The 12,999-nt window shown below is 32.4% G+C and overlaps 3 protein-coding genes across 3 annotated transcripts; 1 reads left to right on the forward strand and 2 right to left on the reverse strand.

Annotated features, from left to right (window-relative positions):
• Nucleotides 1-5,472: 5,472 nt before the first annotated feature.
• On the forward strand, nucleotides 5,473-6,597 carry LOC102619332 (dirigent protein 25-like). The gene has a single exon (XM_006485949.4). The coding sequence runs from the start codon at nucleotides 5,536-5,538 to the stop codon at nucleotides 6,433-6,435; it is 900 nt and encodes a 299-aa protein (XP_006486012.2). The 5' UTR covers nucleotides 5,473-5,535; the 3' UTR covers nucleotides 6,436-6,597.
• A 1,012-nt stretch (nucleotides 6,598-7,609) lies between these two features.
• LOC102629890 (dirigent protein 9) lies at nucleotides 7,610-9,187 on the reverse strand. Its single transcript, XM_006486431.3, has one exon. The coding sequence runs from the start codon at nucleotides 9,165-9,167 to the stop codon at nucleotides 7,872-7,874; it is 1,296 nt and encodes a 431-aa protein (XP_006486494.2). The 5' UTR covers nucleotides 9,168-9,187; the 3' UTR covers nucleotides 7,610-7,871.
• A 1,088-nt stretch (nucleotides 9,188-10,275) lies between these two features.
• On the reverse strand, nucleotides 10,276-11,010 carry LOC112498922 (dirigent protein 25-like). The gene has a single exon (XM_025100796.1). The coding sequence runs from the start codon at nucleotides 11,008-11,010 to the stop codon at nucleotides 10,276-10,278; it is 735 nt and encodes a 244-aa protein (XP_024956564.1).
• Nucleotides 11,011-12,999: the final 1,989 nt, after the last annotated feature.

The following is a 12,999-nucleotide window of genomic DNA, read 5'->3' on the forward strand; positions in this document are numbered from 1 at the left end:
ACAAAAACTACCTATTGTTGTTATCGTTACTATAGAGACATCTTGTCACTGTTATTATTTCTTGAAGAATGATGCATCGCATGCATAATTAATTTCAAAAGGATTTTAATAAAAGTAAGCGATTTTTACTGTTTCTAACAGTTGCATGGATTGTAATTGTAAAAGTTAAATTAAAAAAAACACACACACACAAACACAGAGAAATGGGAGTGATCACAACATTTGAGTTCTAATTTCAGTCCCAACTTCTGTGGACCACTTATCTATTAGATGATAAATTTTTAATTTATAAAATTACTTATCTGCATTCTAGTACATGAGATACCCAATTTTAATAGTAATTATAATAACAATTATAATAACAATTAAAACTACAATTATGATTATAGTAAAATAACAAGATAATGAACTTCAGTCAGAGAAATACACCATTGTATTGTAATATTACAGACTTGAAATCCACAAACTTCATTTTTACTTTTTTTTCCCATATTTGTTGCATATGTAATTAGAATAGGTTGTATCTCCATTAGGATGCTTATTTTGTCTTGGAATCAGAATGTACCGTTTCAAGTTACCAAAATGTCATTATTTAATTATTGTTCTTAGTATTATTATTATCTATTATTGTAGTAACAACAACAATAATTATGATGATAATGATCATGATGATGATGGTAATAATAATAACAATGACAATGCTAATAATAAAATATTAAAAATATTTTAGTTGCCACACAGGTACTAAATGATTCATCATTTATAATTTTGTGTAGAAACAACTTGACTTCTAGAAAAATTATGGACGAATGGTGCGTCATCCATTTTATTACAACAATTGACATGCATAAATATTATGTGCCGGCGCATTCTATTTATGTATCGTCATTTATTTATTTTTTTAAAAAATGACTTGTATTTCTTATCCTTATTTTGTAGACGTCATGTCATCTTATTTATTCTTTGAAGAACGACACGTCATTTGTGGTGTTGAATTCTAAATGATTTTAATAAAAGTAAGCAATTGTACGGTTTTTAATAGTTGCATGGAATAATAATTATTACAATTGTAATTGTTAAAATAAACACACACAGAGAGAAATGCAAGCGATCGCAACTATTGAGTTATAATTTCAGTCCCAATTTCTGTAAGCCACTCACCTATTAGATGATGAGTTTTTTAATTTATAAAATTACTTATCTACAATCCAATAAATGAGTTACTAATTTTAATAGTAATTAAAATAACAATTTCAATTAAAACTATAACTATTAATTACAGTTAAAACTATAATTATGATTATAGTAAAATAATAAGATAATAAGCTTCAGTTATAGAAATACACCATTGTCTTCTAATATTGTAGAATTGAAATCCACAAACTTCATTTTTATCTTTTTTTTTCATATTTGTTGCACATGAAATTTAGAATAGCGTGTGTTTCAATTTGAGTGCTTATTTTATCTTAGAATTAGAATGGACTATTACAAGTTACCAAAATGTCATTGATTAGTTATTGTCCTTAGTACTATGATTATCTATTATTATAGTAACAATAATACTGATGATGATGATAATAATAGTAGTAATAATAATAATGACAATGATAATAATAATCATCAATAAAATATAAATGTGCTTTCTCTCTCTTGTTTATCATTTTCCTATGTATAATAATTATTTAAAGATTGTATTTATTAAATATATTAACTTTTATTTCATAGTTACTCAAATAAGACTTAAATGAAATTAACATAAGTAATATTATTTTATCCAAAGAAATTATAAATAAATAAGTGATTTTAATTACTATCTTTTGTGGCGTATATATATGTGTTATACATCTTTGAATCTGAATCTATGAAATCTCAGAATAAATCTATTAATATCTTCTAAGCTACCAAATTTTAGGAGAGATTAAATACAAAACAAATAATAAGTGAGGAAACGAAAATGGTAGCAAAGAGGAGAGAAAATGTTGGCGGCAGAGAGTGAAAGATATTACAAAATGTTGGAGAAGAAAAAACGGATGCGAGGAGAGAGAAAATGTACATAAATAATAAGATCTAAAAAGACTAACACCATTTAATCTAACTATTAATAAGATTTTAATCCAAATGTCTAAACTAATGTAAAATTATACTACTGTTGATTCACCTCCTATTTATATGTTTATTAAAAGTGTTAGTCTATTTCAACTAAAATTTATTACTTAAAAATTTTAAGACAATTATCCATTGACTACATGTTTTTTCATTTTTAAAAAAAATACATATATATATTTTTTTTTATAAAATTCCACTTGAGATTTACAAAGTGTATCATTGCTCTGCTCCCATGCATCATTACCTTGTTAAAATATTGTTGACATCAGAGAGTTAAAATTGTCCTTTGAACCGAACGCACAAAAAGGACAACATATTCCATTGACAAAAATGACCACCAACTACTGGTGTGTTGCTGTTACCCCTAATACCCAAATCAAACCGAAAAAAAAGAGATAAAAACACAAAACATATACCCAAATCAAGATTTCAGAAAACCAAATCAAGTCATGGCTAATATATGAAGGTTTATTGCTGTTGGGCATCATAGCAGTAATGTTAACAATTGCAGGAAATGCTCAGTATCACATCCACAAAGTCGCTTACGAACACCTGAAGCACATCGGTAATAACATGTGGGATTTGACGATGGAGAAAAGGGACAAGAAGCTTATCGAACAGCCCTCCAGCGCTTCCTCCAATTAGATGTTGATTCGCTTTCTGAAAGCTTTACTAGTGTACTGAATAAAGTGCTCATATGGTATTCTAGCTTTGCTTGTGAAGAGTTAAGCAGATGCAAAATCACGCTCATTTTCTTATCTTTTGTGCGTGAATCTACTTAATTTTTTAAATTTTTCTTTGGAAAAAGTACTTTGTCCAACCATGAATTTATTTATTATTTATTTGCAAGATTTTTTATTTGATAATTATTTATTTTCATAAGTAACTTCAATTATCTAATTTATTTATTGTTTATTTCAAATACTTTTTATTTGGTTATTATTTTTTATTTTAAAGATTTTTTTGGTAATTACCCCTCTTGGACTAAAAAGTCCTATTTTTATGCTGGACAAAGTAGTCATTTTTGGTTTTATGGGCAAATTATTATTTGACTAATATTTCATTAAAGACCCTGATGGTGTTATGAGGGGAGTGGAGCAGTGATATATTTTGTAAACTTCAAGTAAATTGTTGCAAAAAAAAAAGTATATTTTTGAGTAAAAAATCAATTGGTTAGTGGATAATTTTCCAAAATTTTAATAGTTATTTCAAATCTTTTTTGTTGTGCAATCTAATAATTGCTGAATTAGTACCATTAAATGCTACTTTAACTTTCAATATTTACCATTAGATTGCATGAAATCCATTTCTTTCTATTTTCATAATAAACTATATATTATTTAGTTATTTACATTATTAACCCTTATCTTTCTTTTCAAATATTATTTTTTAGGTATCTTTCATATATTTTGTTTAGAGGTGAAATTTTTTTGAAAAATAATGGATTATTTAAATTTACAGGATTAAGATCTATTCAAACTTCAATTAATTTCATATATATTATATTTCAAATGAAAAACAAGGCCATGAATACAGAAATCTACTTCATGGAATTCTGGAATTGATACATGAATTTGGGAACTGAGACATGAACAAAACAAAATTTTAGTCTTGAATGGGATAGAATTGATTAGATGAGTAGGGTTACTTGTTAGGCTATGAAATCTTTATTTTGAGACGTGGTTAGGCTCTTACATTTTTTGTTTGCTTCTCGAACCTTTGTCAAATGCTTCCTTCATGATGAAATGAAATAAATAAAACAAAATAATGGTTCCTGTTGAGAAATTATTAGTACAATAAAATATTTTCTCACTTGCTGCCGCGCATAGACTCTGCTTCTAAACATCAAAATCCTGAAGACCACTAATGATAAAAGTTATATCTAAATACGTCGACCTAGACTATTGAGAATTGCCAAGGACAAACAGGATTCTGCTGGTGCTAGTTTATCAACTATGGCTTTCAAATTTTCATCTTCAAATTATAATCCTCAAGTAAGCTAATGAATTAATTTTTTCCCAATATTTTATAATAATTTAATATACTTTTTTAGAATTCAAACAAATTTTAAGGGATTTTTTTTTTGTTTTTTTGGTTTGGTTGATGGCAAAATTTAGAACCCAACATCGAATTAATAAAAAAAGTCTAATATTCTCAGGAGATGCTCAAGACTTTGTATGTTGGATTGAGCTGGCTATAAGAGGTGCGTGATAAAACTGTGTTTCAAAAATAATGAAAACATCAAAGATTACAAGATAGAATAAAGTTGTGGAAGCAAAAGATTAAAAACGAATGGAGAATCCGAGAAAGTCCAAAGAAGAAGAAAGAAATTATGGAGATCAAAAGATAGAAAGGAAAGAGGAAAATGATTTTCTTTACTCAAAATTAGGGCTAATAACGTTAATTGTGATAGCCTAAAAGTTTAATTATTATTATTTTTTTTTGTCAAAGTTTATATACGAACACACGACCAATTTTCAACGAATATAAAAATAAAAATATAATCTAGTGCCAGAAAAATCTTTTTGTTTTTTTGATATGTTATCTAATAAGTATTTCTTCGTATGTGTATTTTTCAATCAATCATAAAAATATTAGTGTGTTTATAGTGAAAGAACAATGCAACTGCACTACATAAGACTCTCTTAATTGTTAATATTAGTTGGTCGTAAATGTTATCTTAACTTCTTTTTATCCACAAAAAGAATATATTAATCAATATGATTGTCAACTTATTTTTTGTATTATTATTATTATTATTATTTGGCATGAGGAAGGAAGAATTGTACTTCTATACTTGTCATACGATTTTTCTGTAGTTGGCAAAAATTATCATACAGTCAAGATAAACGCATAAAAAATTGGATGCAAATACACTATATATTGAGCAACCCAAACATTTGTTTTTTTTTTTTTGGTTTAGTAATAATTATACAGAAATCACTATTATACAGAACAATCCAAACACAATTTACAGCTGAAGAATAAAAGCAATTAGATTTAATCAAAAAATAAAAATAAAAGCAATTAGTTTTAAATTTTCATGGTATAAATAAATCGGTATTTTACAGTTTTCTGGAAACCTTGAGACCTAAACAAATATTTATTACTTGAAAACAGACTATATATATTAGTGATTTCTGTATACATAGTCAAAACATATAATTATGAAATGATTTTTTTATCACATCTAGTTTAGGTGCAGCTAAACCCTACCGCTATTCAAAATATTCCTCCACTTCCGCTTTCTCTACTTCACAAAGTCACCAGAAGCACCCACTCCATCTCACCAACTCCTAGTTTAAACCTCATTCTATATATACAATCACTCCCACACCCTCCAATATATCCATCCTCCAAATCCCAAAACGAAAGAAATTCTCTAAGTCCGAATCCTGTTGATTCATCATCACACTCACAATTCATAGCATGGAAACCCACAAACTAATGTTCCTTGTCCTATTGATGATTGCCATGTTATCCGCCACATCAGCTCGAGTTCTCGAAGAGCAACCAGAGCCCCTGGCCTCTTCCGATCCCATCACGACACCTGTTTCCACTACACAACTTAATCCCACTGTGGCCACTACAGCCACTGCTACCACTACAGGTGCTAAACCTGACCCCGGCCACGACCACGACCACGACCACACCCTCATCTTCTTCATGCATGACATTCTCGGTGGGTCCAACCCTTCGGCTCTCGCGATCACCGGCATCGTCAACAACCCGGCTGTCAGCGGCCAAGTCGCTTTCGCCAAGCCTAACGGTGCAAACCTCGCTATTAACACTGGGGTACCCCAAAGTAATGGCAACAATGGTCTTATAAACAACAACAACGTACCGTTCCTCACAGGCCTGAGTGGCATCACACAAAATGTTGTACAAAACAATGGCAACAATTTCAACGCCAATGGAATCAACTTCCCTGCTGCCACTGGAGGCCAGCTTCCGTCCGGGTCGGTGCTGCAAAAGCTGATGTTCGGCACAATGACTGTGATTGACGATGAGCTAACCGAAGGGCACGAGCTAAGGTCAGCATTTTTGGGCAAGGCACAAGGGTTTTATGTTGCTAGCTCTGTTGATGGGACTAGCCACACCATGGCATTTACGACTATGTTCGCGGAAGGACACTATGTTGATAGCCTGAGCTTCTTCGGGGTTCATCGGACAGCTGTGTCGGAGTCTCAGCTGGCGATTATGGGCGGTACCGGGAAGTATGTTAATGCAAAGGGTTTTGCTATTGTCAAGACTATACCAGAGACTAGGCAGCAAGAAACTGATGGAATTGAGACGCTGCTGGAATTTGTTGTTTATATAAGTTATTGAAATAATTAATTCAGTGGTGTGTGTGTGTTCGTAATGTGTGCATGTAACACACGAAAAAATTTGTAGTTTGTTTCTCTTTATCTGCAATGGTGAAAGTGTTTCCTGAAATGTGAATTTGAGAAGATATTGAATGAAATCTTCATTCGAAACTTGATCATATGCATTGCATATAATGTAATTTAATTATATATATATATGACGGACGGTTAACAAGTTTCACATATATAAACAGTACATCAAATTAATCTCAAACCTATAAAAATCTGTAGTAAATCGAAATATGATTAATAAGAACGATTCACTTGCTGCACATGTTATTGTGCATTTTATAAAAAAATGAAAATATGTATGTATACAGTTTAGTACTCATTGCACTGTAATTGCTTTAATTAATAGATTATTTGATAGTCAATCTCTTTCCTCAGTTTTTAATAATTTGAAGAAAATAATATAGGAAAAGAAACTTAATATATAATCAAACAATCTTTCTGGAATCATGCTCCATCAAGTTATACATACGAATTCTTGATCTACTTTTCAATACCAGTTAGTTCAGCTAGTAAAATATTTTTGTTGTTGTAAAAGAGTTATAAGATTCAAACCCACTTATGAATAGAGATTTAATTTTTTTTATTAAAAAAAATCTTCAATTTCTTTTGAATTAAGAAAAATAAGGATTCACTGGGGATATAACAAAGTCCGTAAAATTTTGATACAGCATCTTTAATTTACTTGAACTTGGCCTTCAGTACTTCGTTTCTACTCGTCCTCTTCTGTTGCAAACTTGCAATAGCAATTGGCTTAGAAATGACCCTGCCCTTGATCCTTAAATTCTTCAAGCCTCCTTATGTTAATATATATATATCCGTAGTTGATTAAATTGAAAACATCGATCACATATATTTTATCATCTCTCTTATGAACTATAAACTCAGATTTGTTTTTTTCCATAGTGATAATCACTCGTTAATAGAACATACCGAGCAACAACGTTTAATGAACAAGAATTGCAAACAGTAAACAACTGAGTTTCTCAAATTAAAATCGGAGACATCTTAATGGTTCACTTAAATCAAGCCCTAGAATTCCAAGTCAAAGCAGAATTTACATCGACATGCTAAATTCACGAGATTTCACAAAATTAATAGAAGGTCGTGTTTGATATTGAAGTCATGTGGCTTTTAATTAAACCATATGCTAAATTGTATTATCATATGTTTATACAAAATGTGAAGCCAATTTTCCAAGCACCCCATCAACAAATTGAACATATCCTCCAGAAGATCAATTGATTCATAACCCAGGAGGGCCATTGAACTATATGTTAACCACAACATCATTAGATACTTCAATTTCAGATACTTCATTATAAGACACAACAATTAATATATAATTAAACACTCATAAAATCCACACAACATTCGAACAAACACGCACTACTCAGCATCGGTAAGATAAACACTGAACTTGACAATGGTATCCACACCGTCCGTTGTATGCTGATCCTCCTGATGAATCGTTTCAACAGTTGCGTACCCCTTAGCATTCTCATACTTCCCACTCCCACCAATCACTGCAACCTGAGACTCATGCGACGCCGTCCGATAAACCCCAAAGAAGCTAATAGTATCCAGAACATCATGATGATCGTGATCATGTTCTTCTCCATGCAGCAATGCAGTCAATGCAATTGTTTGACTTGTTCCATCAAGAGAGCTGGCTAAGTAAAATCCTTGTGCCTTGCCAATGACACCTGACCCCAGCTCGTGCCCTTCGGTTAGTTCGTCGTCGATCACGGTCATCGTGCCGAACATGAGCTTCTGCAGCGTGACTCCGCTGGGGAGCTGCCCGGCGGAGACAAAAGGTTGGTTGTCGTCGCCATTGACAATGTTGCTGGTGCCTGTGTCTTGTAACACAGTGCTGGGTTGTGCCCCGTTAAGGCCTGTTAGGAAGGGGACGTTGTCGGGATTTATGATGTCGTTGAGGTTGTTTTGGGTTAAAAGCGGGGTCCCCCCTTGGACTGGGAAGAAGTTGTCGTTGGACTTGGAGAAAGGGATGCCGTTGATCTCTGTGTCGGCAATGATCCCTGTCACCACCCTGGCTGATGGGTGGGATCCACCTAGTATATCATGCATAAAAAAGCACAATGGTGGGGTTTGTGGGCCTGGACTTGCCACCGTGGCGCTAGCGGCAACAGCTGGTGACGCTGGTCCGCTTGGTGATGAGGTGGTGGGAACTGCAGGTAATGGTGCCACGTCATCCACAGGTGCTGCCGCATCATCATCATTATCAATTGGCGGGATCACCTTAGTGGGGGCTTCAGCCCCCGGTGCATCGGAGTCATCATCTGGCGTGGCATCAGGGGCGGCGGTGGCTGGAAACTGGCCACTAGGCAATGTGGTGGTTGGAGGAACAGTTGTCGCCACTGGATTGGTTGGTTCAGGTGAGTCAACAATGACCGGGGGCTGAGGATCCACCTCAGCAAGGATTCTTGCTGAATTTGCACATCTAAGAGCGATGCCTAGGAACAAGAGGGAGATGGTTGCCTTGATTGCTTTTGATGTGAATATGTAAGCTTTAGCCATTGTGAAGAAAGAGTATGATCGAGAGAAGGATTTTAAGAAACAGATATGATACACAATTTGTTGATGGCGAAAGGAGAAATCTGGTGCTGTATATATAACTTTGATTAGCGAAAGAAAAAATGGAGTTGATGTATGGAGTTGTTGCATACCCAATTTTGTGGGCTGTGCTCTAGTTGAAGAGCAACCTAATTCGTAAAAGATGATGGCATTAGAATGAAAAGATTCTGAAGACTAAAACCTGACATTTGGCATAGAAATTCCTTCAGGTTTTTGTTTTCTTTTTCTTGTACTTTTCTTTCAGGTTTTTTAGAGTGGTTTAGTTGTCTCTGAAATTTTAATGTCAACTCTCGTATGCAAGATGCAGTACCAAATCAAGCCAAACTATCAATTATCAAAGTTTTGCAAGGAAATGGACCCAATTTGTGTCCAATGTTATTCTATAGTAATTGGTGAACATAACCTCAAAACGTGATTTTAACTTTTTTTTTATATATGTGGAAGAAACGAAATACTCAAGAAAAAGAAATTGTGAGATTTTGAATACGTGATGAAAATGAAAAAAATAAATAATAAATAACTCTTGCTAGAAATTTTTAACGCTTTATAGATACAAATTGGTTCCCTGCTTCTGTAGTGTACATTAGCTGCTGCAAGAAAGAAGGGAAAATTTAAATTAAAAAAAAAAAGAAAAAAAAGAACAGGGATTCTATGTGTACCCTGCTATTTGTTGAAGATAAAGCATTTCAAATTATTTCATCATAAACTTCAATGCAGATAGAGTCTTATCTTTTGCATATCATCAAGTTTTTAAGCAAATTATTATTACTATCATCATTTTTAAGTTCAAAAGTTTGCTCTTTCTTCCATCATGTCTTGCATCTTTGTATCTGGGTTTCTCAATAGCGTGTTTAAAAGCTGAACTGTGCAGTGCTGAAGTTCAGGGCATTGCACTTGATGTTTGCTAATAAAGAATATTGAAGTCAAACTAATGGATTAATTTTCTGAAGTTCAATTTAACAGATTGCAGAGGTTTTGATGGTGCAAATTCTCCACAAGGATCGAATTTTTCATGATGACAGATTGGCAATCAATTCGTACTGAAATTCCTGGAAATTTTTTTTTTCTGTTTTAGTACTTAATTGCTATATTTCCAAAAATGTGAAGTCACATTCTATTTCTCTTTAAAGGAGGGATAAGTGGTTGACAATCACAATCTTTCGAACATATTAATATTAACTGGCTAACAATGATCTTACTAACTCAGATAAACATTGAACATTAAGAACTTGTTAGCATCCTGTTCTAGGCCAGCAGCTGACCCTGCGGATACAGCCTTAACAGTTGCATATCCATTTGCGCCATCATATTTTCCTGTGCCACCGATAACAGCAATATGAGACTCAGCTCCATCTTTCCGATGCACCCCGAAAAATCTCAGGCTATCCTTGAACTCACTACCATTAGCAAAACTTGCAGTCATAGCCATCATATGACTAGTCCCATCTTCAGAACTAGCAACATATATCCCTTGTGCTGTTCCAAGTACTTCTTGTGAGCGAGATCCTGAGCTTCCAAACAAGTCCTCATCAATAGCCATCAGTGTCCCAAATTCCAACTCCTGAAGAGTAGCTCTAGGTGGAAAAAACAGACCAAAGTTAGACACATCAAGTGTTTGAGTTGACAATCCGGGGACCGGAACTGAGGGGTTGGATTCGTATATCGGGATTCCATCGATGGGAGGAAAAAGGCCTAATGGTTTAGGGAATGGCAGCTGACTGGTGACTTTAGTAGTTGCAGGTTTTGATTTGGTGGTGACATTGATATTGAGCACATCTTTGATAAGGAATGTGATTTTGTGACGGTTGTTGTGATGGTCGTGGTGATGGCTCGGAGTTGTGTTGCCAAGGTTTCTAGCTGAGGATGATTGACTGTTGATCATAAACAATAACAAGAGTAACAAGGCTATGGAGGATGGGAGCTTGTTGGCCATTTTTGATATGGAAATTGCTTTATTTTAGTTAGCTGTTGTTCTGTTCAATTATAGATTAAAGAGAATAGAAGATTTTGGTTTAGATGGGGTGGTTAGTAATCTAGTCTGCTATATGATGATAAGGCTATGGGCATGCAATCCCTAGCACATTGTATTGTATTTGTTTACCCAATTACACCGACTTTCTTCTTCAACAATTTTACTTTTTAATTTTGCGATCTTGTCGTTAACATTCATTAATTTGAGATCCCTAAGCATTTTTTATTCGTTTTTGAAGATTAGTGTACTTTTAAAATCTCGGATACTCTTAAAACCGATAGGATAATGTTGAGAGATGCAACTAAAAATTCAAGAAGCGAAATTATGAAGAGGTTAAAATTCTTAAATTTACGATAAAATAATTAATAGAAAAGAAAAAAACTAGATTATAAAATTTGTATTAAAAATAATATGATATTGACGTCTTTTTATTTAGAATTTGGTGATTGATTGGGGTAACACATCAAATGAAGTAAAAATTTAGAAGTATAATCAGTTATAAATTAAAGAGATGTTGTTATTTGTCTAATAAGTGTTCTGTTTCAAAATACGGGTTAATGACTCAAACCATAATATAATCATTAATCAACTTAAGGATTTAAATCCAATATTGAGTTAATCTTTTTGTTAATTTTTTTAGAAATATATAATTGGTAGTTATTGTATAAGAAATATAAAACTTACATACATATGATTGGTAATTATTGGATAAGAATATAAAACTAATTAAATCTCAATCATATATTACCATACAGGCACATGTAGGGAGGGCAATGAGCACCACTCACTGTGGGTTTGTCATTACCAAACCCACACTCACGAAATATTAAATTACCAAATCTGTATGAAACCCACAATGGGTTTTTTATTTTTTTAGAAAAACCCACATGTTGCGGGTTTTAACAATTATCAAACTCATCAGCAACCCACAGCGGAATTTTTGCGGATTTTTTCATTTAAAATCACAAATATAAAAAAATACTTTTAATAATGCACAAAAACTTAAATTATATAATAATAGCCTAAAAAATCCGCAAACAATCTTCAATTCTCGATTTTATCAATGTAAATAAGAAATTAAGATTTCAACATTAAAAAACAAAATTTATTAATCTAACCCAAAAATATTTCTATTATAGGCAAATCATTATCACAATATCAATGCATTGCTTCATCTTTTAATCAATATACAAGTATTATCAATAATATTAACAAGTGAATTTTATACAATTATCGTTAAGACAAAACAAAAAAAATCAATGAAAGTAAAATTTATTAGTAATAAAAATTATAATTTTTTTACTTATTAAAAGCTTATTGTATATATGTTGCAATGAGATAAGTTAGGTTTAGGAATTAGAAACTTTAACTTTAAATATATTTATGATCAAATTTTTTAATATAATTTTTTTATTAAAATATAAATATAAATAATTAAAATAAAGAATGTGGTTAGTGGATACCCCGCTGGTATCCAGAGAATTTTTTTTCAATACCAAACTTATCCGCAACCCGCATGGATTTAAATTTGAAATATCAAACCCGCTTAGGGATGGCAATGGGCACCGCCCGCAGCGGGTTTGCCATTACCAAACCCAAACCTACATAAAATTTAAATTACCAAACCCACCCGCAACCCGCAGCGGGTTTTAATTTTTTTACAAAAACCCACCCGCAGCGGGTTTTAACAATTACCAAACCATATCCGGTGGATTTTTTGCGGGTTTCCGTATTTAAAATCACAAATGTTTAATATATAAATTTATAATAATAACCTCAAATTCCATATAACATACTCAATTTTATATTTAAATAATGTAAATGAAAAATTAAAATTTCCACATCAATTCAACACAAATTCTCAAATTTAAGTATAAATTACACAAATCCATTTAAAAAACACAAACTAGTATCTAAAAATAATAATTACATTTCATATTATCATTTAAA

Source organism: Citrus sinensis, chromosome 4 (assembly GCF_022201045.2).
Source record: "Citrus sinensis cultivar Valencia sweet orange chromosome 4, DVS_A1.0, whole genome shotgun sequence".
NCBI lineage: Eukaryota > Viridiplantae > Streptophyta > Magnoliopsida > Sapindales > Rutaceae > Citrus > Citrus sinensis.

Bases quoted from the DNA above. Each gene is read 5' to 3' on its own strand.
- LOC102619332 (XM_006485949.4), top strand. From the start codon at position 5,536: ATGGAAACCCACAAACTAATGTTCCTTGTCCTATTGATGATTGCCATG.
- LOC102629890 (XM_006486431.3), bottom strand. From the start codon at position 9,167: ATGCAACAACTCCATACATCAACTCCATTTTTTCTTTCGCTAATCAAA.
- LOC112498922 (XM_025100796.1), bottom strand. From the start codon at position 11,010: ATGGCCAACAAGCTCCCATCCTCCATAGCCTTGTTACTCTTGTTATTG.